Consider the following 22,804-nt stretch of genomic DNA (forward strand, 5'->3'; position numbering starts at 1 on the left):
TTTATTTAATAACCACATGATTAGAAGAAGCATTTCATTACAGCATTAACATATTCAATAGCAATTTCCAGAGCAAAGATGCATCTCTTTCAAAATTGGCTGCAAATTTTTAGCTTCACAGTTGAATTAATACAGTTATACAATATTGAGCTCAGTACAAACCCTGTAAGACATAAAATTGAATGAGTTTTTAACCTTTAAAAAAGATCTCCATTTCATTTTAAAATATACTGTTTCTTACAGAAAGACTCATTGTTTTTGCTAGTAACGCTGAGATGTTGGCACATGCATCTCTAATCTGGATGTATCTGATTATCATTAGTCATAGTCAGTTGCACTCGGATCCTTGGCACCTGTGTATGGCTATAAAATCATTGGGTAGATTTCAATGGTAATATTTATCACCTTTACTAATTAACATGACATAAATTTTTATGCTTTCTCCTCAAATATAACTCATTTAAAAAAATTTGTTAGATTTTTTGTGTATATCACACAGAACATCCCAAACCATCTTATTCATCTATACACCCACTTCCCAGATGTCACCCTCCCATAGCCTCCCCCCCACCACCACTAGAGCCCTTATACTCTGTCATCCCTGCTACTGTCCACTGTGTTGTCGGCACCCCTATTTATTTGGTGTGTTTGTGTGTGTGTGTGTGTGTGTGTGTGTGTGTGTGTGTGTGTATGATGGTGGTGGGGGTGCCCATGGGTGCCACAGAGTATGTGTGGAGGTCAAAGGATAACATTTTGAGAGTGGGTTCTTTGCTTCTACCACATGAGTTCTATGGATGGAATTCAAATCATCAGGCTTGGTGGCCTCTTTACCTGCTGAGTCAAAGAGCCATTTATTTTTTACAAAGCAATTTGCTAAAAGTACAACTCTAATCATGTAAGGCCACATACTAAGCCACCCACAGATGCTCTGGGATTTACTTCGAAGACTCAGTGGTGCTTTTGGGCATTGATGAAACAAGAGTGGACTGAGGTAATGGTTGACGGAGTTGGGTGAGGACACAAGGGGGCTCAGACGCCTCTTTGTTTCTGTTTGAAATATTTGATAACACATTTTTGAGTAAGTTAACTCAAATATTTTCTCAAAGTGTTTCTTAAGGCAGGAGCCACATTTTCAATGATACAGCTTTAGTTTCATTTAATTTAGGAGGATGAAATCTTAACCTGATAAAAGAATTCATTACTACTATTATAGCACTGTCTCCACTGACTGCTGATCACTTAAATTTATAAAAGCAATTCTCAACTTTAGTTAAACTTTGGAATCATGTAGGGAAACTTTAACAGACCACAGATGCAACAGCATCTGGCCAGAGGTCAGAATCTCTAGACTAAAATCTTGGCAGAGATTGGAAATCTGTTTTAACAGTCTCCCCAGGATGATTCTGATGCCTAGGGAAGTTTGAAAACTCCTGGAATTTGGGAAAGATATCACTGAGAAAGGGTCATATGTGTTAAGCTTTAAAAGTTATGTAACGTCTTAGTGTCAGGCAGAGGTTAGGGGAAGGCATTCTTATTTATTTGGCCATCTATACCTTTGGCATTGTTTTGAACTTTTAAGGATTTTGTGTGTTTACTATAGGTACTTTGGTTGTTGTCATTTTTTGTTGGCTTTGTTTGCTTATTATGGTCCTGAAGATTACATGCAGGGCTTTGAGTATGCTAAAACACAAATGGTATAGATAGATTTACCACAGTTTGTTTAACCATTCACTGTTAAAGGACATTTAAGAATGTTTTTCTAGTTTATGCCTATTATAAGTAAGTCTACTCAAATATTTAGGTTTTAGTTGTTTGTTGTTTTTGTGGACATAAATTCCCATTTAAAAAAATGTCAGAAGGGCAGTTGCTAGGTTATATGGTAGTCACATTTGTTTCTAAAGAAACTGCAAGGGTAAGGGAGGGCATCACAGGATTATTGTGTGTGCTTTATCATACAAGGCCCTAAGTTCAATTTCCAGTACCAAAAAGGAGGGAAGGAAGGAAAGAAGGAAGTAAGGATTTCTTTCAAGATAGCTTTATTTCCTCCTAGTAATGCATGAGCATTCCAGTTTCTCCACATTCTCTTCAGAATTTGATGTTGTCACTCCTTTTTCCTTATTCTGATACATGTGTGCTAATATCTCATTTGGCTTTAATTTACATTTCCCTAATGGCAGATGATGTTGAATTTTTATTTTCCATCTCTATATTTTCTTTAGTGAAATGTCTTTGTGTCTTTTTTTTGCTTCTGTTTTTGATTTTTGGAGAGAAGGTCTCATATAGCCTAGGGTGGCTTTGAACTCGATATGTAGCTGAGGATGACCTTGAACTTCTGATCCTCCTACCTCTACCTCCCAAGTTCTGTGATTACATGTATTGTGATTATGCCCTGTGTGTATAACTGGGGATGGAATTCTTAATTTCATTTTCAGACTCATTACAGACTAGAAATGCAATGAATTTTTGTGTCCTGATCCTGTGTCCTACTAAACTAATTAGTTTTTAAGTGAATTACATAGGTTGTTCTTCTTTTTGATGCTAAAATCGCCCCATTGTAGGTTCATAGAAAGCCCATTAAGTTGGCTGTCGTGACATTTTGGTACTACCAAATTGTCTTTGATAGTTTTCTAACTTTATGATATAGTAAGATGTCTATGGTCTCATGCTGTTTATCCAGTCTTAGAGTCAGTCATTTTCCCAAAGATTTTTGGTTCCTTTCAGTAAGAAACTATATTTAATAACAACAATAACTTGGGCACAAAATGAGCTGATTTGATCATTACTGTTGATTGGTAGAAGCCAATTAGAAATGCCTGCGCTGCATAGTAGCATTTCTCAGTCTTAGCTGCAGTTCACACTCACCCAAGCACCTTGAAAAGTATACATTAAGTAGTAAGATCTGAGTGAGGTTCAGTCCTTCAACACTGTGTATGTGGGGGAGTGGGAGAGTGTTGCTAGGGGTGGAGTCCAGGGTCATGTCTATATGTTCTAGGCAAGTACTGTACCATTAACCTCACCCCAAACCTTCCTCATTGCTTTCGTTACCACACTGGAAGTTACAACTCACAAGACTGTCAACTGAATCCTATCTAGCTCTTAGTAAGCATTAAATAAATCTTACCTTTTTTTGCTTCTTTTTATCTGCTTCCTCTTGTAGGTCCTGAAGGGCCCTTTCTGTGAGTTTCATGTTCAAGTCTTGCTCTTCTCTATATTCCTGCTGAATATACTCTATCTTCTCTTGCACGGCTTTCTGCAAAACGCTCATGATTTCCCGTTTTGTCTTCTGTTTCTGCAGCTTCTCTTGTTCATTCTCAAATTTAACCTTTGCATTGTTCTCTTCCTAAGGTAGAAAAATGAAGACGATGCAACACAGTTAAAATAATAATGCATTTGCTCTAAGAAAGGCAACTAAGGAATTTCTTAGAAATATACATATACATACATGTGAATTTAGAGGGGATGTAGAAATAAAGCTTGCTTGTTTTTTCACAGCTGCGTTAGACATAAAGCTTTATAGAAATTGTTCTGTCTGTGTGTGACGGTAAAGTGGTCAGTATGTGTGGAGTACAAAGGGAAGTCACCTTTGATCCCAGTATCCACCACCCACCATGGTGGCCCACATGTTAGCCCATTCTTCCAGGATTTATGCTTCTAGGCACATCTGTGTATCTAGACTTGAGTGTATTATTAAGGAACAACCAGAGTTCAAAAATGGCCTCATGGACCAGCCCAGACTTCCAGGCAAACTATTAACAGAGCTGAAAACTGTGCTGCACGCATCACCACACCACAGGCATTCGAAAGGGCTCACCAGGTAGCGTGCCTCCTCTTCCTTCAGTCGCTGTGCAGCCTGTCTTTGTGCGTGGATGCTGGAGATTTGGGCATTCAGCCCCAAGCGTGTGTTCTCCACAAGCTCTCTCTGTCTCCTCTCTTCTTGGGCTTCTCGCTTTTCCTTGGCTAATCTGTCTTCCTCCCAGAGTCTTGCAAACATCTTCTCCTCCACCAGCTTTTGCCTCTTCAGCTCCTGGTTGAAAGCCACCTGTGCATTCCGCTCCTCACCCACCTTCTTCTCATGGAGGGAAAACAATTTGGTACGGAGCTCCTCACAGCGTTCCCTGAAAGGGAATTGGTTTTTGTTTTTCATTATCTGTTTTTGACAGGGCCTTCCTAGCCCCAGTCCACATAGAACTCACTATGTAGCCTAGACTGTACTTGATCTCACAGAGATCTGCCTGCCTCTGCCTGCCTCCCACGTCCTAAGGATTAAAGGTGAGCGCCACCATGCCCAGTATTTAGGGAATTACTTTTTAAAAGGCAAACCCTAGCTTTTCATGAGGTGCTGCTCTATTTAAGCATATATACACACAGTCATAGCAGAAGTAAGAAACCATCTGTGGTACATGAGCCCCAAAATGTAGGTAAGTAAGCTTCATGACCTAGAGATTGCTGTCTTTCCTATGTGCTCTGAGGAGTGAACTCCCACCCATTCACCTTACCCTTGAATGCACTAACATAGTAGGATTAACACTCTTTTACTCAAGGTTATAAAATAAGAAGTTACAAAAATAAGAAAGACAACCAACTGTAAACCTACCAGATGTAACTGACAACATAGTTTGAGGTCAAGCTGACCACAATGCTTCTGTAAACATTTTTGTCTGTTTTCTTTTCTAAGAATGTTCCTTTCCATACTTCTCCCACAGATAGAATTAACCAATCATATAACAAATGCTGAGCAAACTGCTGGCACATGTTATTTTTACTATAAAATGACATGCAAAACCCCAGTCCCAGGCCCAGGTTTATTTTGGAAGTTACTCCACCTGGGTTCTGTATGGTTAATAAAGCTGTTTTCTTGTAAGCTCAAAGATCTTATCTACTTGGAGGATCCACTCCAGCTGTGTCTTGAACCTGCCTTCTCCTAGGCCTACCCTGAACTATTTTTGGACTCTGGGGAGTGGGGCCTCTTTTTGGCACCTGCAATGGTGTCATCCCAGTGAGTGCAACAGAACCAGGGAGACACAAGAACGAGCAGAGGAAGGTACTCTTTTGGACCCCAAGGTCAAGGTACAGACCCACCACAGGTGGTGGTGAGAGGAGAGTGTGATCAACTCTCTCAAGCAACTATAGAACACTTTGGTAGAAGTGGAAACTACAGCCCTGGGTTTAGAGTGGTGGGTTAGAACTTGTTTGGTATGACTATGTATGACAACAAGGAGGCTCAGGCCAAGTCTGACAGGCCCAAGCAAGTGCTGAGTCCCGTTCTGTGGGTCCAAGGTGATAGCCTCAGAGGACTTAGGGCAGCTTTTGGATCTTCCCATTCAGACTTGCAAGCTGAGTCCACCATACTAAGAGGTGCTGAAATTCTCTGCTACGAGAGAGGTTGGAGACGGACAAAGTGATTGTGTAACCCTTCTGTATAAATCCCCCCACCTCCTCATTTGTGTGAGAGTCATCTACTAGAAGGAAGGAAATGGGTGGACATTGTGGCAAAGTAACAGCCTTGGAATACATGCTAAGAAATTTTAAAAGGGGATTTCTAAACTCTGAGGAACAGTATGGTATTAACACCTGAGAAACTGAGAACTCTGTGTCAGAATGGCTCTGATTTGGGATAGGACAGCCCAGCACCGGATCTCTGGATTTGAGATTGATAGAGGGGTTTTTAAATATAGCAACTGACCTCCAAAAGGGCATCCCAACCAATACCTGTACATTGCAATCTGGTTATAGGTGGTTAAGAAGAATCTGATCAGGCTGCATAAGTGTTTTTGAGGAGGAATGTGAAGTAATGACAACTCAAATAAGATCTGTGGCCCAGAGATGCTGGAAGGAGTCCTCAAGGCAAGAGAGTCTGGAACAACTCAGTAACCTGAAGTCTTGCAGGGTGAATCAGATTCCATGCCCCTGTTCTCTCAATCAACCCCTGTGGCACCTACAGCACCTCCTGAAAATGGGAGTGGTAGAAGAAGCAGACAGGACACACCTAGACTGTAGCCTGATTCCCAGTCAGTCCACTCAAAGAGTCTACTAGTGAAACTTTGAGAGAGGAAGAAGAAAGGGCACCTATCGCAAGGCCACCAGTTCCCTCTCCTCAGAGGTCCCAAAGACCCAAAAGGAAAACTCACATTCTAGATTGCTTTGAGATAAATGAGAGGCCCTCAAGAGACAGCCGAGGATGGGAATCCAAAGCCATGGAGACATATCTATATTTACCAACCTTTTCTGCCAGGCATGGTGGCACACACCTTTAATTCCAGCAGGAGGCAGGAGGCAAAGGCAGGTGGATCTCTGGGAGTTTGATCTACAAAGTGAGTTCCAGGCCAGCCAGTGTTACAGAGTGAGATCCTGTCTCAAAAAGTAAAACAAAACAACCGCCCCCCACAAAATCAAACAAAAACAAACAAATTAACAAATCAACCCTTTTCTACCACTGATTTACTCAGTTGGAAATGAAATTTCCCTTCACAAACTGAGAGCCCTCAGGCTATGACTGAGTTGGCACAATTATACAGATCTACCTGCCCACCTGCATAGATTGCCACCAATTACTCTTTGACACTAGGAAACACAGATGGGTGACCCAGGCAGCTGTCAAATTGTTGGAGGAGTATTCCCCAGCAGATGAGGACTATCCTGAGAAATATGCAAAGCAGCATTTCCCTAAGGAGGAACTAAACTGGAATCCAGGAATTCCAGATCAGTTAACAGATCTGGTGACCCTTAGGAAGGCTATATAATGGGGGAATTAAGGCTGGAAGAAAAAGAACCATAAACATGAGCAAAATCACCAAGGTCTTCCAAGAGCCCCAAGAAAGTCCCAGTAAATTTTATGAGTGGCTATGTGAGGCATATCAGCTCTATACTCCTTTAGACCCCGAAGTCAGAAAAAAAAAAAAGTTATTAATACTCCTTTTGTGAGTCAGGCATGAACAGACATACATGAGAAGCTACAGAAATTAGAAGGCTTTCTGGCAAAAACATCTGAATTTCTGGAGGTAGCTACAAAAGTTTCTGTAAATAGGGACCAAGAATTAAAGAGACAGGAGGACTGAAAGATTAAAAAGGAATGTAAACCATATTGAGGTCACCAGGAAGGGAGAAATGCCAGGGTCCCAGGGCCAAGGAAGGAGGACTGAAACCCAGCACAGAAAGAGTCCTCTCTTAGGATGGGATCAATGTGCTCAGTACTGTGCAGAGAGGGCACTGGAAGGATGAATGCCCTTACAGAGATAAGGAGGCTCATTGTAGGAATGACTTATAAAAGCAGACTAGTAACTTTGAGTTAACCCTGGCGAACTCACTGAACCATGTGCTCTTGTGATCTAGGCACCTGATCTTGATGCCTTGAAGCCCTAATTTGCTATTCCACCCCAAGATAATGAATGAATGTGGGCATGCTTGAGAATTAACTATCAAGGCTTTGAAAGGCAATGCATGCATCCTCGTTGAAAATTATAAAGATTGTGAAAGGGTGCTTGGCATTGTGTTTATAAGATAGTCTATATTAGGGTTTCAAACTACAGCAGCCCTCCCCATCTCCAACATGGTCTCACAGACTTCAGATTTCCCAAGCCCCTGAGAAGAGGAAACTGAGCTGATAAGCACCCTTGTCTTTGAAGTCAAGGGAAGCAGACTCTTCTAAAAGGCAACCTGCCTTTCCTTTGATCTCCGAAGACAAGATAAGCAGACTCCACCTTTCAACCAGAGACTTCAGGAGCTGCTTTAGTACAGCAGTTTTTCCCTTATCTTAATAGGACAAAAATAAACACTTCCTGACCCAGATCCTGGCTGGCAGACAGAACGGAGCCAGGTTTATAAGTCCCACTTTTCCTGCTTTCTGCCCCCCCCACCTAATTTTTTCCAAAGAACTTCCCGCCTTCTGCACCCCAAAGTCCCCTTATATAAGCCCCAGCTCACAATCCGTGGGCTGACATTTTCCCTTCCCTGAAGGGAACGTGTCCCATGTGAAATAAAACTCTATCCAGCTGAGAGTTTTATCTGTGTCTTGGTGCTTTTTCCCGATCAACCCTATCCGTTCATTCTCTGGCTACTTTTTACCTATCAGATGGTGCTAAAACCCAGTTCTTACTTTGAGGGACCTCACACATAAAACATCTGGATTGCTTGCCATTATTGGCCTCTGCAAACACCACTGATTCAGCTTCAAGGTACACTCCCACCCTTCCTTTCTCTCTCCTTTCCTTTCTGTCTCTCTCCTTTCCCTTCACTTCTTTCTGGCTCTCCTCCATTTTCTTTTCATCTCCTTTCTGATCGAATTTGGTCACTCCTGGACCTCACTCAAGGCCATTGGACAGCACTGGTTTCCGCAGCCATTGAATTGTCTGGGGCAATCACTGTGCCTGCCCACACCCACCTAGGAGTGGGACCTGTTCCCCATCACACTCAAATCCTTTTCCCTACCTCAGCTCCCTTCCCTTCCCTATCCTCACTCCTTGCTCCTGCCATCTCTTGCCTTCCTTTTTGCTCTCTCTCTCTCTTGCTCTCTCTCTCTCTCTCTCTCTCTCTCTCTCTCTCCCATTTCCCGCCCCCCATTCACTGGCTACTCTAAGTTCCATCTTGTCCCACTGCTTTCCCCATTCCCAGTCCATCTCAGCCGGCTGGCCCACTACCTCCTTTTCTTGTACTTTGGCTCCATCTACTGGCTGGTCACACACCATGTTGCAGAATTTCCTGCTCGTTTCACTCGCCTTGAGATCATACCAATATGTCAGGAACCTCTTTCCTGCCTCTGGATACAGGACGCTGTTTCCAGTGACAGGAACATGCCAACATGTTCTCGTATTTCCCCTCCCCAAAGATTGCAGGACACTGCCCTTGGGGCCTTGGGAATTAAAACTCGAAAATAACTCCAACCTGTGTAACAAAGAATGGACACTGTTTTGTTGCCTGGTTCTCGTTCTTGCTTTTACATGACCTAAGCCAAACCTTTCTCTTCCTACTCTCTCCTGTTTCTCTCCATTCTATGCTATTCTTTCCTGCCCCGACTACTGATCCTGCCTCTGCTCCCTCTGGACAAAAGATTCTCTTTGTTCCCCCTACCCACCTGCTGAGGTCTTTTCTCTATCTCCTCTTTGCTCTGTACATAATCTTTTGCTATGGGAACCACTCACTCAAAGTCTCGGGGTCTCACACCTCTTACTTGTCTTCTTAAATCCTTGAAACAGCTAGGACTTTCAGGCACAATCAGGCCAAAACACCTGAGATTCCTATGCACCACTTCCTGGCCTCAGTACAAGTTAGACAGTAACTCTGTTTGGACAGACACCAGAACCTTAAACCTCAGTATTTTAAAAGATTTAGAAAACTTCTGCCATCATAATTGCAAGCAGTCTGAACTACCATACATCCAAGCTTTCTTTGATTTCTGTGCTAATCCCTCCCTCTGTGTCCCATGTTCTTCCCATCAGGTTCTTCTGGCTAAGACAGTTTCACCAGGTTCCAATCCACCAGGGGCCTCTGCTCCTCCTCCTCCTCCTCACCCCTCCATCTCGGCTTTTGAGCCTGCCATAGCTGAAGAATTGCCCCCAATTAGAACCCAGCCCCAACCTCCTCCTGCTCCCCAGCCTGAGGCACAGCCAAGTCCTCCCCTTGCTCTCCCATCACTATACCCTCCCTTGCCTTCCAGTTCAGGGCCCAGCCCAACTCCCCTCCCTTCTCCACCTTGAACCCCCTCTCCATGATCTTCCCTCTCCCCTCTCCAGCTCTCTGAATCTGTCACTCCTTCCACTGATTCTCCTTTATTCAAAGAAATCCAGAATCTTAAACACCTCCTTACCAAATATTCCCTATTCTCCCCTAGTCTAACTTCTACCTCAAATACCTCATTTATCCCTCCTGTATCTACTTCTACTTCAATTCCAGACCCTGCCTCAGATACCCCTGCCCCTACATCCTCTCACAGACAGGACACCTCCCCACCTCTCCCACTTCAGCCTCCTCCCAGGACTCCCCTTCTTCTTCTCTACTCCCTCCCAACCCCTCTCCTGTGTCAAGCCATACTCGCTCCCACACCCAGTCTCAGCTCCTTTCCCATGGTATCTTTCCCCTGCAGGAGGTGGCAGGTGTGGATGGGGTAGTCAAAGCCCATGTGCCTTTCTCTCTTGGAGATCTATCTCAACTCGAATGCAGAATAGGCTCTTTTCCTACTAATCCTACACACTTCATACAAGAATTTAAATATATTACTCACAGCTATGATCTAACCTGGCACAATCTCTTTATGAATCTCCAATCCACCCTCACCCCGGATGAGATACATTGGATCTGGACAGCGGCACAGGAGTATGCTAATGAGCTTCATTCCACTAACCAAGCTCACCCTATTGGTACTGAGGCAGTTCCCCTTCAGGACCATGGGTGGAATTAAGGTAGTTAACTTTGAGAAGCTTAGGTTGATTACTCAGGGCTCTACTGAAACCCCAGCTGTTGGGGACTCCTGCTGTGTAAAGTAGCAGTTTCTCCATGTCCGGAAAGCCCACGGGCTCGGATTCAAATGCACAGACTCCTTTATCAGCAGGGTGCCTTCCCGGCATCTTCCTGACTCATCTTTTGAAGCAGCCATCACAGAAACATGGCCTCCGGCTCAGGAACTGCCAGCTTTTTCTGTGATTTTAAGGCAGTCTGGTAGCCTGGCAGGAGCTCACCGCCACATGTAAATGGGGCATCCTAAAAGTACCTATCAGCTAAGGTTTTCACCACTACCCTCACAGTATAAAGTATCTTGGTTTTCCCTCAATAATCGGAGCGGGATTACTAAGACTTGGAGCTGAGCTGAGTCACTGAATAAAGAGCTGTAACACGGACTAAGCTGAGTCCCGTGTCTTATTGCCTATGATCCAGCCTCCCTGGGGGGCGCTATCCTTCTGTCATCGACTCATGGAAATCCAGCTTTAGCCGTCCCGCACCTCTCCTCGTGACCCGGCAGCTGACGGGTCCTGAATTCAGAGAGAGAGTGCACAGGTGAAATTGGGGCAGAACTCGACCGGGCCAGCCCCGGTAGCAGAGGGACCCACAGCGGAGAAGCAGCGGAGAAGCAGGGGCCCACCAGCAATGCAGAGCAGACGCGCTGCGGGACCCGCCGCCTTCCAGGTGTGCGCAGGGGACCGGCACCACACTAGCAGCTGGTGCCCCGGGATCCCTGCGCACCCCATACCCCTCAGTTTATGGACTTACTGATGTCCTGGTACAGTATACCAAGTATGGCCCAGAGTCTGCAGTGGAACGGCTTATGCTTCACCACCACTTTATCTTACAATCAGCTCCAGATATTAGAAGGAAACTTAGACGTTTAGACAAGGGCCCTGAAACCCCCACTGGAGATCTGTTGGACATGGCATTTAAAGTCTTTTATAACCAGGAGGAACAGGAGAGGGCAGACAAGCTTACCCTGTCCAAGCAAAAGTACCAGCTTATGTTTACAGTCCTAAGGGCTCCTCCCAAGAACACTTCGAACACCAATGGGGCCCAACGACATCTGCCTTTGCTTCAAGTGCGGAGCGACCGGACACTGAGTAAGGCAATGCCCTAACCCACGACCGCCTCCTGGACCCTGTCCTTCTTGTGGGCAACAAGGTCACTGGAGAGTTTATTGTCCTTCTTTGCAGTGCCATGGAAGGCCACTCAACTCCCAGACTCAGTCTTCTTTACAGGGTTCAGTGAACAACCTTCTGGGCCTGGCGGCTGAAGACTGACAATGCCCTGGCTTCTTGGCCCCCACTGCTTCTATAATTATTACAACGGAGGAGCCCGGGGTTTCAGCCATGGTGGCAGGTAAGATTATTCATTTTATTCTTGACACTGGCACGTCATGGTTGGTTCTCCCTTCCTACTCTGGTAAAGTTTTACCCCCACAGATCTCTGTGGTGGGGGTTGATGGGAAGCCTCACAACACCAAATTGACAGGACCCTTAGCCTTTGTATTCTGGAAGGTGCCTTTAACTCACTCCTTCCTGGTTAGGCCCACTTTTCCAATTCCCTTACTTGGCAGAGATCTCATGCAAAAGCTCTCCTTGTCTATTTCTTTCCCCTTCTCCACACTCTCCTTTCCCCTGTACCTCCCCCTCCCCAAGCCAGATCATGCCCCCCCCTTCCGAAGTAAATCCCAAGGTCTGGGACACCTTGGCCCCAGGACTGGCCTCTCATCACACTCCTATCCACATTTCCTTGAAGGACCCCTCCCTATCTCCCAGAAGACTCCAATACCCAATTGCACTCAAACACCGCTATGGACTTAAGCCCATAATTCAAAGGCTTATGAGAGCTAACCTCCTTAAACCCACTCACTCACCATATAACACTTCCATTCTTCCGGTCCTCAAGCCTGATGGCTCTTACTGTCTGGTCCAGGACCTCTGGCTTATTAATTCATCAGTTATTTCCATTCACCCAGTCATTCCCAACCCCTATACCCTTCTTTCTCATATCCCCTCCTCCACCACCCACTTTACTGTCTTAGACCTTAAAGATGATTTTTTTCTCAATACCCTTACACCCCGACTCTCACAACCTCTTCGCATTCACCTGGGAGGACCCTAACACTGGGATGGCCTCCCAACTAACATGGACTGTCCTGCCCCAGGGGTTTCAAGATAGCCCTCACCTCTTTGGACAAGCTGTAGCCTGGGATTTAACTTCCCTAGACCTTAACCCTTCCACCATCCTACAATATGTAGATGACCTACTTCTTTGCTCCCCAACTCTCTCAGTCTCCAAGGCTCACACAATCAAATTCCTTAATTTTCTGGGGGACAAGGGATATAGGGTATCTTCAGCTGAGGCACACCTTTCTCTCCCTCAAGTCAAGTACTTGGGGTTCCTTCTCACACCTACATCCTGCTGTTTAACTATAGATAGAACAAATTATGTAAGGTCTTTAAAGCCTCCCACAACCAAGGAGGAAATTCTATCTTTCCTAGGCATCTTATCTGTGCACCTGGATTCCTAATTTTGCCCTCTTGGCAAAGCCACTCTATGAAGCCTCTGAAAGAAGCTCCTCTGAGCCCGTGGACCCCTTAGGGCCTGTTACCACAACATTCCACACTATCCTGGAAGCTCTCTTAAAGGCACCGGCTCTGGCTTTCCCTAACCTGGAATGTCCATTTCTTCTCTACATGACTGAAAATGAGGGCCAGGCATTAGGGGTTTGGGGACAGATAAGGGGTCCCACTTTTGCCCCAGTAGCTTAGCTCTCTAAACAGCTGGATACCACCATCCGGGGGTGGCAACAATGTCTCCGGGCTCTGGCCACCACAGCGATCCTGGCTCAGGAGGGACTGAAGCTTACTTTGGGTCAGCTGATCTCCGTCCTTTCCCCCCCACTGGCTTAAGGATTTACTAAAACACGTATCCTAAACTACAACTCTTTCATGTTACGTTTCTTGAAAACCCCTCGCTCTCCCTTGATTCCTGCCCTCCTCTCAATCCAGCTTCCCTCCTCCCTTCCAGGAAACCGCTCACTCACTTGTGCCTAGAGACTCTTCAGGAACTCTCCTACCAGGATCCCCTGATCTCCCCAGATCCCCTGCCAAACCCAACCCTGACTTGGTTTGTGGATGGGAGTCCAACTCTCACCCTGACTGGGTCTCGCAGGGCGTGGCATGCCATAGTGTCTCTCACTGATGTCATAGAGTCAGGACCCTTGCCACTTGGAACCACGTCACAAAAAGCCAAGTACTCACCAGAGCCCTGATTTTAGCCAAGGGACAGACGGTTAATATTTTTACAGATTCTAAGTATGCCTTCCACATACTCCATCACCACACCTCAGTATGGAAGGAAAGGGATCTCCTAACAACCAAGGGAACTCCCATAACTAATGGCCCTTTGATTCTTAAACTCCTGGAAGCTTCCTACCTCCTGACTAAAGCAGCTGTGATCCACTGTAGGGGGCATCAGCCTCTCACCAATCCCATAGCTAGAGGCAATGACCTATCAGACAAGACAGCTAAGGAAGCCAGTACAACCCTCCCCCCTTCTGATGGCTTACACTTCTTGGCACCAACAGGAATGTCCCCCTCTTATCCTGCACAACAACAGAAGAGCCTTCTGGACAAAGGGGCTGCCCAGGGGCCAGAAGGATGGTTGCTTCTATCAGACAAGTATTGCCTGCCTGAGGGCCAAACCTCCTCTACCTTAAGCCATTTACATGTTTTTCATGTAGGTACTCACTCACTTTACAAGTTCCTGGAGCCCCTCATCTATTGCCCCAAACTTTTTATGTTTCTCACAGAAGTCACCAGGCAATGCTCTACCTGCACTGTTGTTTCCTCACAGGGTAGAAGCCGCCCTCCTCCATCTTTCAAACCTCACCAGCACCAGGGGGATCATCCCAGGAGTAGACTGGCAGATAGACTTTACTCATATGCCTACTCACAAAAAGCTTAAGTATCTCCTGGTTTGGGTAGATACATTTTCAGGATGGGTAGAAGCTTTTCCCAGAACAGGTGAAACAGCAGATATCATGGCTAACTGTTTAATTCAAAATATTCTTCCTCATTTTGGTCTTTCCCTCAACTCTCCAATCAGATAATGGTCCGAGCTTTATCTCCAAAGTAACTCAGGCAGTCTCTCAGTCCCTGGGAATAACCTAGAGGTTACACATCCCCTACCACCCTCAATCCTCAGGGAAGGTGGAATGAGCTAACTCCCGTCTTAAGGACCACCTTACTAAACCCTCCCTAGAGTTACGCCAATCCTGGGTAACTCTTCTGCCCCCTGCCCTTACCAAACTGAGAGCTATCCCAAGGGCTCCTTCCTTCCTCAGTCCTTTTGAACTTATGTATGTGAGACCGTTCCTTCTCAACAACCCCCTACTCCAGCATCCCTCCTGTCTACATGGCTATTTACCTGCCTTCACCCTTCTAAGAAAACTTCTCAGGGAACATGCTGACGGAATTATCCCTCAGGCTTCTAAAGGCCAGATTGACCACCCACTTCAACCTGGAGATCATGCCTACCTGTGGGTTCACACCCAATAGAAAGGAGTGAAGGAAACCCTCCAGCCATGGTAGACTGGTCCTCACCTGGTGATCTTGTCTACCCCGACTGCAGCCAAGCTGTCAGGACAATCTGGTTGGATTCATCCCTCCAAATTAAAACTGGCCAAGGAACACAGTAAGTATCAGGCCACCAGTATCAGGCCTCTTAAATTGAAAATCTCAAGGATTCCTCCCTTAACACCAATCCAGGAATGAATTTTCTACTGATCCTACTTCTACTCTTCCCTCTGAACCCTACCTCAGCCATTCCCAATTGCACCTACCCACTGTGTCCTTATAGATTTGAAATGTGGAAGATTAATAATAGAAATCGAGAACTCGAGCTCCTTAGCTCTGCTACGTGCCCACTTTCTTATGTAACACCATTTCTCTTAAATTTGACATGGTAGATGCCTGCTCTGGCAGATTCCTCTGCTTCATAGATGATCAAACCAAAAGGAAATGCAGGGACCTGGGCAATTGGGAAGGCTGCCCCTCATGGAATTGCAACTATCATTGGCTGAGTGGGGTGGGCAAAAAGGGATGGGGTAGATATGAAATGAGCACAAACCAACTCACTTGGGCAACTGACCTGAAAGATAGTAAGGGTAGCAGGGATTCAATCCTACACAGACACAATCGGTATACACAAGGAGCCTGTGGAGAAGTGGTCTTCAAAATACTTAACCCGCACTCATGGACAGGGGACCCTATTGCTGCAGCAGGGATCCAATACACAGTGGCTGCTATAGACTGCTGGTGAGTAAAGATAAAAAAGGCTATCCACGACTCAAGGCCCCAATAGGCTATGAAAGTCCTGGATAAGACAAGGGGCTTGACAATGAAGCAGCTTCAATGCTTCAATGCCTCCCACAGCTTCTCTTGGGATTGCATTCTCACTTTATTGCTTCATCTCCTGAGGAATTTCTCTAGTGCTAATGTGTCCACTTGCTTCCTCTGTGCCCCCCTACAGGGCTCACTTCTCACTCCCCTCCAAGTTTACAATGTTACTCCCCAGTCTACTACTCAATGCTCTCAGGAATTCCTAATACATGGACCCCTGCCTGCCCCTCTCCTTTTTCTTGACAAAACAGTGTTGGACTCCACAAACCTCTGAATACCCACACTTATCAAGCTGAAATGTCACAATTAAGGACAATACTGCTCTAACTTCGGGACTGCTCTTTCTCTGTTCTTCCAAAATATACTCCTGCATCTCTCCACAGATTGAGGACACCTGCACTCCAGTCATTCTCATTCCCAAACTAACCCTATGCACACCAGGAGAGGTGTATGGTGTTTTATCCACAGGGAAAGAGGGGACCAGAACAAAGAGGTCAGCCACTTTGGCAGTCCTGGTAGGAGTCAGCCACTGGACTCGCAGCCAGAGGCTTGGGACACACACTGATCTCAACCCAGCATCTTTCCCAGGAAATAGAGGACCTCAGACAGGAACTCACCTCAATAGTGGAAAATACATCCCAGTCAATCCAGTTCCTACAAAAATTATCCTCCCTAGCTGAAGTTGCTCTCCAGAACAGGTGAGCCCTGGATCTATTAACTTCAGAAAAAGGGGAACATGTATTTTCTGGGTGAAGAATGTTGCCATTTTATTAACCAGTCTGGTAAGTTCAAACATGATATAGAACAACTTAAACAGGTAGCAAAAAAAATCTTTCAATTAAAAACTCCCAGTATCAACAGTTATCTCAATGGGATATTTTTACAGGATTAACTCCTTGGCTTCTGCCCTTACTTGGCCCACTGCTTTCTATCACTTTGGTGCTAACCATTGCTCCTTGCCTCTTCAGATATTTTCAGGACCAAATCTGAAAACTAATGCATACTAATTTAAATCAGTTGTTACTTTCCTTCCCTCCACATGTATATGAATGCCTGTCAACCATTGAGGACCCTGTTCAGATGCATGGAGAGAGAACCCCTACTGTCCAGTGGATCCCTAATCCAGCCTCTCCCCACATCGACCTCGTCCAGCAGGAAGTAGCAAGATGACAACGGCACTCCCTATCCTATAACACAAAAGGCTGGAATGTTAGGGTTTCAAACCACAGCAGCCCTCCCCATCTCCAACAGGGTCTCATGGACTTTGGATTTCCCAACCCCCTGAGAAAAGGGAACTGAGCTGATAAGCACCCTGGTCTTTGAAGTCAAGGGAAGCAGACTCTTCTAAAAGGCAACCTGCCTTTCCTTTGATCTCTGAAAACAAGATAAGCAGATTCCACCTTTTAACCAGAGACTTCAGGATCCACTTTAGTACAGCAGTTTTTCCCTTATCGTAAGAGGACAAAAACACTTCCTGACCCAGATCCTGGCTGGCAGATGGAAAGGAGCTGATTTTACAAGCCCCGCTTTTCCTGCTGTCTCTTCCCCCCTCGCTGCCTAATTTTTTTTCCAAAGAACTTCCCACCTTTTGCATCCCAAGCCCCCTTATATAAGCCCCAGCTCACAATCCGTGGGCTGACATTTTCCCTTCCCTGAAGGGAACATGTCCTGTGCAAAATAAGACTATCCAGGTGAGAGTTTTATCTGTGTCTTGGTGCTTTTTTCCCAATCAACTCTATCCGTTTGTTCTCCAGCTACTTTTTACCTATCAGTCTAGAACTAGGGATGAAAAGGCAAGATTGTCTGATAAGGGGGGATTCGAGTTTGTAGTTACCCAATTGAAGCTGGAAAAATGGTTTTGAATAAGATTATGGGTGAGGCCTGACTTGAGGACATGGTTCCAAGGGGCATCAGGGGAATGAGTGTCCTCCAAGTTTGGGCCTACTCTTAAAAACTAAAGTTAAAAATCAGGTTGTTTTATTCACGTCATTGTTACGTGGAATGGTAATGCCACAGCTCATACAAAAAGAGATAAAATACATAGAGATATAAACAATCAAGGCAGTCAGGATGAGTTATCCAGGGATATTATCAGTCACCAAGGCACCGTAAAAACAAGAGGAATTAGTTGAGCTGGCAGGAATGAGTTCAGATCAAGACTAGGACAGACCAGGCTCCATCTGTCTAGGCCCCTTGAAGCCTATGGTCAAAGTGACAATATGGGGCAACCTATTCAATTCATGGTATGGTAATATGGGTGTTGAATATTCAATTGTTACCCAAACCCAGTCACTAATAAATAAGTAACTTCTGTGGGAATTACTGGAGTTTGCTATGAGCTTGGAGATTTAATTTAGGTGGGCATCTGTGGTTACATATGACTTTCTGTATCTTCCTAATTGCTCTGTGGTGCTTATGGGAAGAGATTTAGTAGGAAAATTATAAGCCCAAATTATCTTTGACTCTAAGAGTCAAGCAACTATGTCATTCCCATGACCCATATGTAAAATTCTGTTTGACTTTTCCCTTGGAGGAAAAATTGAGACTTTTGACAGTAAAAGGCTGTGTTTTGCAGGCACCAGAACTCCCCTTCAAAGTTCTGGGAGCATGAGCTGAGGTCAATTCTCTAGTGATGGCAAGAAACAGCCCATGAGTAGTCACAGAACTAAAAAGAAGAATTGAACCCTTAATCAAAAAACAAAACAGTACACCCTCCCTAGATGGGTGGCCATGGGAATTCAAAAACAGTTGGATAGACTACTAACATAAAGGTTTTTGAGGACATGCCAGTGACCCTGGAATATACTGTTCTTGCCTGTTAAAAATCACAGGACAGAAGATCACTGACAAGTGCAGGACCCCAGGGCAGTGAACCAGCATTAACCTTCACCCAGTGGTTCCCAATCAGTACACTTTGTTTAGACTTATTCCAGCAGAGGCAACCTATTTCACCTGTTTAGACCAGAAGGCTGCCTTTTAAAAAATTCGATTGGTACCTCAGAGTCAACACATCTTTGCCTTTCAATGGGAAAAATACCCTGAATGGGGAAAAGGGGGCTCAAAGAGCACACCCACACCATTTTCAGCACTGCTTCAGCCTCAGACTTAAGAGACTTTACAGCGAAACAGTCTAATTGCACTCTGTTAAAATATGTAGATGACATGCCTTTAGCAGGATTGACTAAACAAGCCTTCCTGGAAGGAACTCATAGGTTACTATTGTTATGGGAAGCAGGTTATAAGATCTCCCCCCAAAAATGCTCAAATTTGCCAAAAGAAAGAAAATATGTAGGATTCTATCTCTCTCAGAAGAACACCAACTAGGAAAAGGAAGGGTGGTTTCTATGTATTCTATACCAGTTCCAGGATGGGAAGTTAGAGTTCATGTATGGAGGTGGGTTTTGTGGAATTTGGATTCCAAACTTCTAATAGCCAAGTTAATCTATGAAGTCACAAAGGGTGGTAAAAAGGAGCCATTTGTCTGGGAAAAGCTAAATAATAGTCATTAACAGCTATAAAGAAAGCTGCTAGTCACCTGGGCTGGGATTGCCAGATTTGACAAAGGCTTTATTCCTCTGCATGCATGAGAGGACCAAAGTGGTTATACGAGTACTGACTCAGACGCTAGGCTCCTGCACTGTCCAATAGCTAATCTGTCAAAATAATTGGACATCCTGGCAAAGGGATGGCCACCTGTTGGGTCTCCAGGACCCTCATAATTGTGGCATAACTTATGACGAGGCCTATGCAGGTATGTGAGCGCACCCATGTTATGCAATTCCATGGAGGTCAGAAGAGGGCTTTGGATTCCCTTGGAACTGGAGTTAAGGATGGTTGGTAGCCACCATGTGGGTACTGCACATTGAACCTGGGTTCTCTACAAGAGAAGTCAGTGCTCTTAATCACTGAGCCATCTCTCCAGCCCTGTAAGATGGAATCTTAAAGTGGTTTGAAATCTGAATTTCTCTAATTACTAAGGATACTGAGCACTTTTTAAGGTGCCTCTTGGCCATTTTTATTTCCTCATTGGTCCTCAAAGCAATAAAGGCCATTGCATCTTGGGTCTCCAGGACCCTCATAATTGTGGCATAACTTATGATGAGGCCTATTGTAACTTCCTGAGCCTGACTAAAGTTTGGCAATCTGTCTCTTGATCTGTCTCTGGCCGGTCACTGCCTCGCAGAGCTGACTCAGCAGGGCCCGACCTCGGACTGCCTCTCCCCAATCACAGCTGGTGTGGCCAATTCCCAGTGGCTCACAGCCATTGCCCTAGATGACATATACCTTTGCCCTTCCCTTTTCCAAACCCCCTTTTGTTTAAACTATATAAGGTAATGCCTGATGCAATAAAATGAGTTCCTGCCTCGACAAGACTCCCGACTCGGTGTGGTTTTTGAGTCGCCGACACACACAATCCCGTTCAGCCCCTAAGAGAGGAAGACAGGCTGTTCCTGGCCTCTCTGCCTGTGCCGTACCTGTCCGAGAGCGATCCGACAGATTGGTGGCCCGTGTGAGGTGCTGCCTATGACGAAGTTCGCTGACGGGCCAATGGATCTGCAGGTGAGTGTAGTCCCATAAATTATGGGGTAGTCCAATTCTAAGCCTGATTCCTCTTTAGATTCCCTCAGGGTCCTGCTCAAAAGCAGGAGCCTTGACCTTTCAGACAGCCAAGCTCTCCAGGCATGGGGATGCTTGCTAAAGATGCACCCTGGCTTCGGGAAAGCAATCTCTTTGATTGAGATACTTGGGATAGAGTTGAAAAATTAATCAAATGGGCCCAGATAGAAAAGGGAGAGATCCCCCCTCTGGGAGCACTCCCCACAGTATCTGCCTTAAAGGGCTGCTTTCCCCCATGTCCACCAAGGACAAAGGTGGTGGGGGCCCAGACTCCAAACCCAGCTAAGGCCACTGACTCAGTAACTGAGACACAGTCAGACTCCAAGCTGGATCCCCGGCCTCGGGTCACACAGATCCTCTGGATCGATCCGAACATCTGTATCCCTCCCTAGACCCTTTTGGGAGTGCCCCTTGGCCCTGTTAAAACCCTGTACCCTCAAAAACACAGACTAATACATTCCAGACTCCCTCTGCTCCACCCCTGTACAATGGCAGTGGGGTCATTGAGGAGGGGACTGCTCACCTCTTCCCTGTTAATGTGACCCGGGAGGTGACAGACTCGCCGCATGGTATCCATGGCAGGCTCAGGACCTTAAAGAGTTAAAGAAGGCCGTGGCCAAAGACAGTCCAAATTCTCCCTGGGCAGAAACTCTTTGCGAGGGACTTGTGCACCAAGCGTGCATGTTGCGGGACTGGAAAGACTTAGCTAAGGCAGTGCTCCCTGGCCCTATGCTCCTTAAGTGGCTGGCCTATTTCAGTGAAGAAAGTCGCATCCGCGGAGAAGAGAACCAAAGGGCCCAGCCTCCCATACCCATTACTTATGGCATGCTCTCCAGCACAGCTGATCAGTTTGCTACTGGGGCCCAACAGGCAGCCATCCCTCCTCCCTATCAGGATCAGGTTCAGGCCATCGGCCTTACAGCTTGGGGAAAGCTAGATGAAGGCCTTACTGAGTCTCCCATATCTGGGGTTATTCAAAAGGCCACAGAGGACCTCCCCACCTTTATAGACAGAGTGCAAAAGAGCCTGCAAAGAAAGTTTCCCCCAGGGGAATTGCGCGACCTGTTCGTCTGGTCGCTGGTTTGGGATGGCATAGCATTCGACTGTAAACTAGCTTGTGCTGGGCTGCAACATCAACCCATGGATAAGTGGATAGTGGCTGCCCGGGATGTGGGAACTGCGTATCATCAGTCTAGAGCAATGGCGGCTGCACTTCAGACTAGCCACCAGGAGGGGCTCCAGACCCTTATCAATGCCTTACAACAGACTAAAGTGTCCTATAAGAGGACATGTTTTGGGTGTGGCAAGGAAGGGCATTTTCAGCGGGAGTGCCCCAACCATACAAAAAAAACCCCGACTCGTCCGGGGGAGGGGGAGGCCCATGCACACCTTGTCCTAGATGTAAGAAGAGCTTTCATTGGGCGTGTGATTGCAGATCCAAATTCAACCTTAAGGGCGAGTCTTTAAACTCCCCTTGGGGCCAGCCCCAGCCCCGTTAAATAAGGGGAGCGAGCCATTTCAGACCCATTGGACAGTCCCATTAGTCTCTGGCCTGCGACCAAAGATGTCTTTAACCATAGGGAGTAAGACCTTTAAATTACTCATTGATACTGGTGCGGATCGCACAGTAATTAGAAAAGAAGAAGTTCTGCATTCCTGGCAGCTGGTGACTGGCCCGTCCCCACTGGGCGTGGGCGGGCAATCCACATTGCGGGGACAGGGCCACATGGCTGCCCTGGATTGATCCCAATGGAAGTCGTGGAGAGGTGCGCCCTCTTGTGGTCTCTGGCTTAACTGCCAATCTTGACATTCTGGATGAGGCTGAAGCCTTCATCACTACTGACCACAAGGTCTTTTATAATGATCTCTTAGACACCAAAGAATATAAACAGCATTTTGAGGAAGGGCAGATCAGTCACCCCAGTTATCGAGATGATCCCTATTTTGAACAGCTCAGATGAAATTACCCTCGGAATTACCCCCAATCCTAAGGGCCACTGTTCGTCCCTCAGTCACCCAAATTCAATGGATACCTGGGGAACCCGTATGGGTTGAGCAGTGGCCTGTCCCCTCACACAAGCTTCAACATCTTCATCAGCTGGTCAAACAGCAATTAGACCTGGGATACGTAAGGCCATCAACAAGCCCCTGGAATTCTCCTGTATTTATCATTAAAAAGTCCAGCAGCTCCTGGAGGCTATTAAAAGATCTTAGAAAAATTAATGAGAGAATGATGCCTTCAGGGATCCCCCCAGAGGAGATTCCCCTGGATTCCGACAATCCCCAAAACTTAATATTTAACTATAATTGATATTAAGGACTGTTTTTTCTCAATTCCCCTTCAC

The 22,804-nt window shown here is 45.8% G+C and overlaps 1 protein-coding gene across 1 annotated transcript in view; it reads right to left on the minus strand.

Annotated features, from left to right (window-relative positions):
* The window catches only part of LOC103724576 (cilia- and flagella-associated protein 53), a 63,620-nt gene extending 42,593 nt beyond the window's left edge, over nt 1-21,027 (minus strand). Inside the window, exons 1-5 of the mRNA XM_029557952.1 lie at nt 20,983-21,027; nt 20,318-20,396; nt 12,311-12,374; nt 3,812-4,115; nt 3,122-3,340 (exon numbers count right to left, since the gene is read on the minus strand). Of these exons, the coding sequence (XP_029413812.1) occupies nt 3,122-3,340; nt 3,812-4,115; nt 12,311-12,374; nt 20,318-20,396; nt 20,983-21,027 (711 nt within the window). The remainder of the gene's footprint in view (nt 1-3,121; nt 3,341-3,811; nt 4,116-12,310; nt 12,375-20,317; nt 20,397-20,982) is intronic.
* Nucleotides 21,028-22,804: the final 1,777 nt, after the last annotated feature.

This window comes from Nannospalax galili, unplaced genomic scaffold, assembly GCF_000622305.1.
Source record: "Nannospalax galili isolate Female #2095 unplaced genomic scaffold, S.galili_v1.0 scaffold1228, whole genome shotgun sequence".
NCBI lineage: Eukaryota > Metazoa > Chordata > Mammalia > Rodentia > Spalacidae > Nannospalax > Nannospalax galili.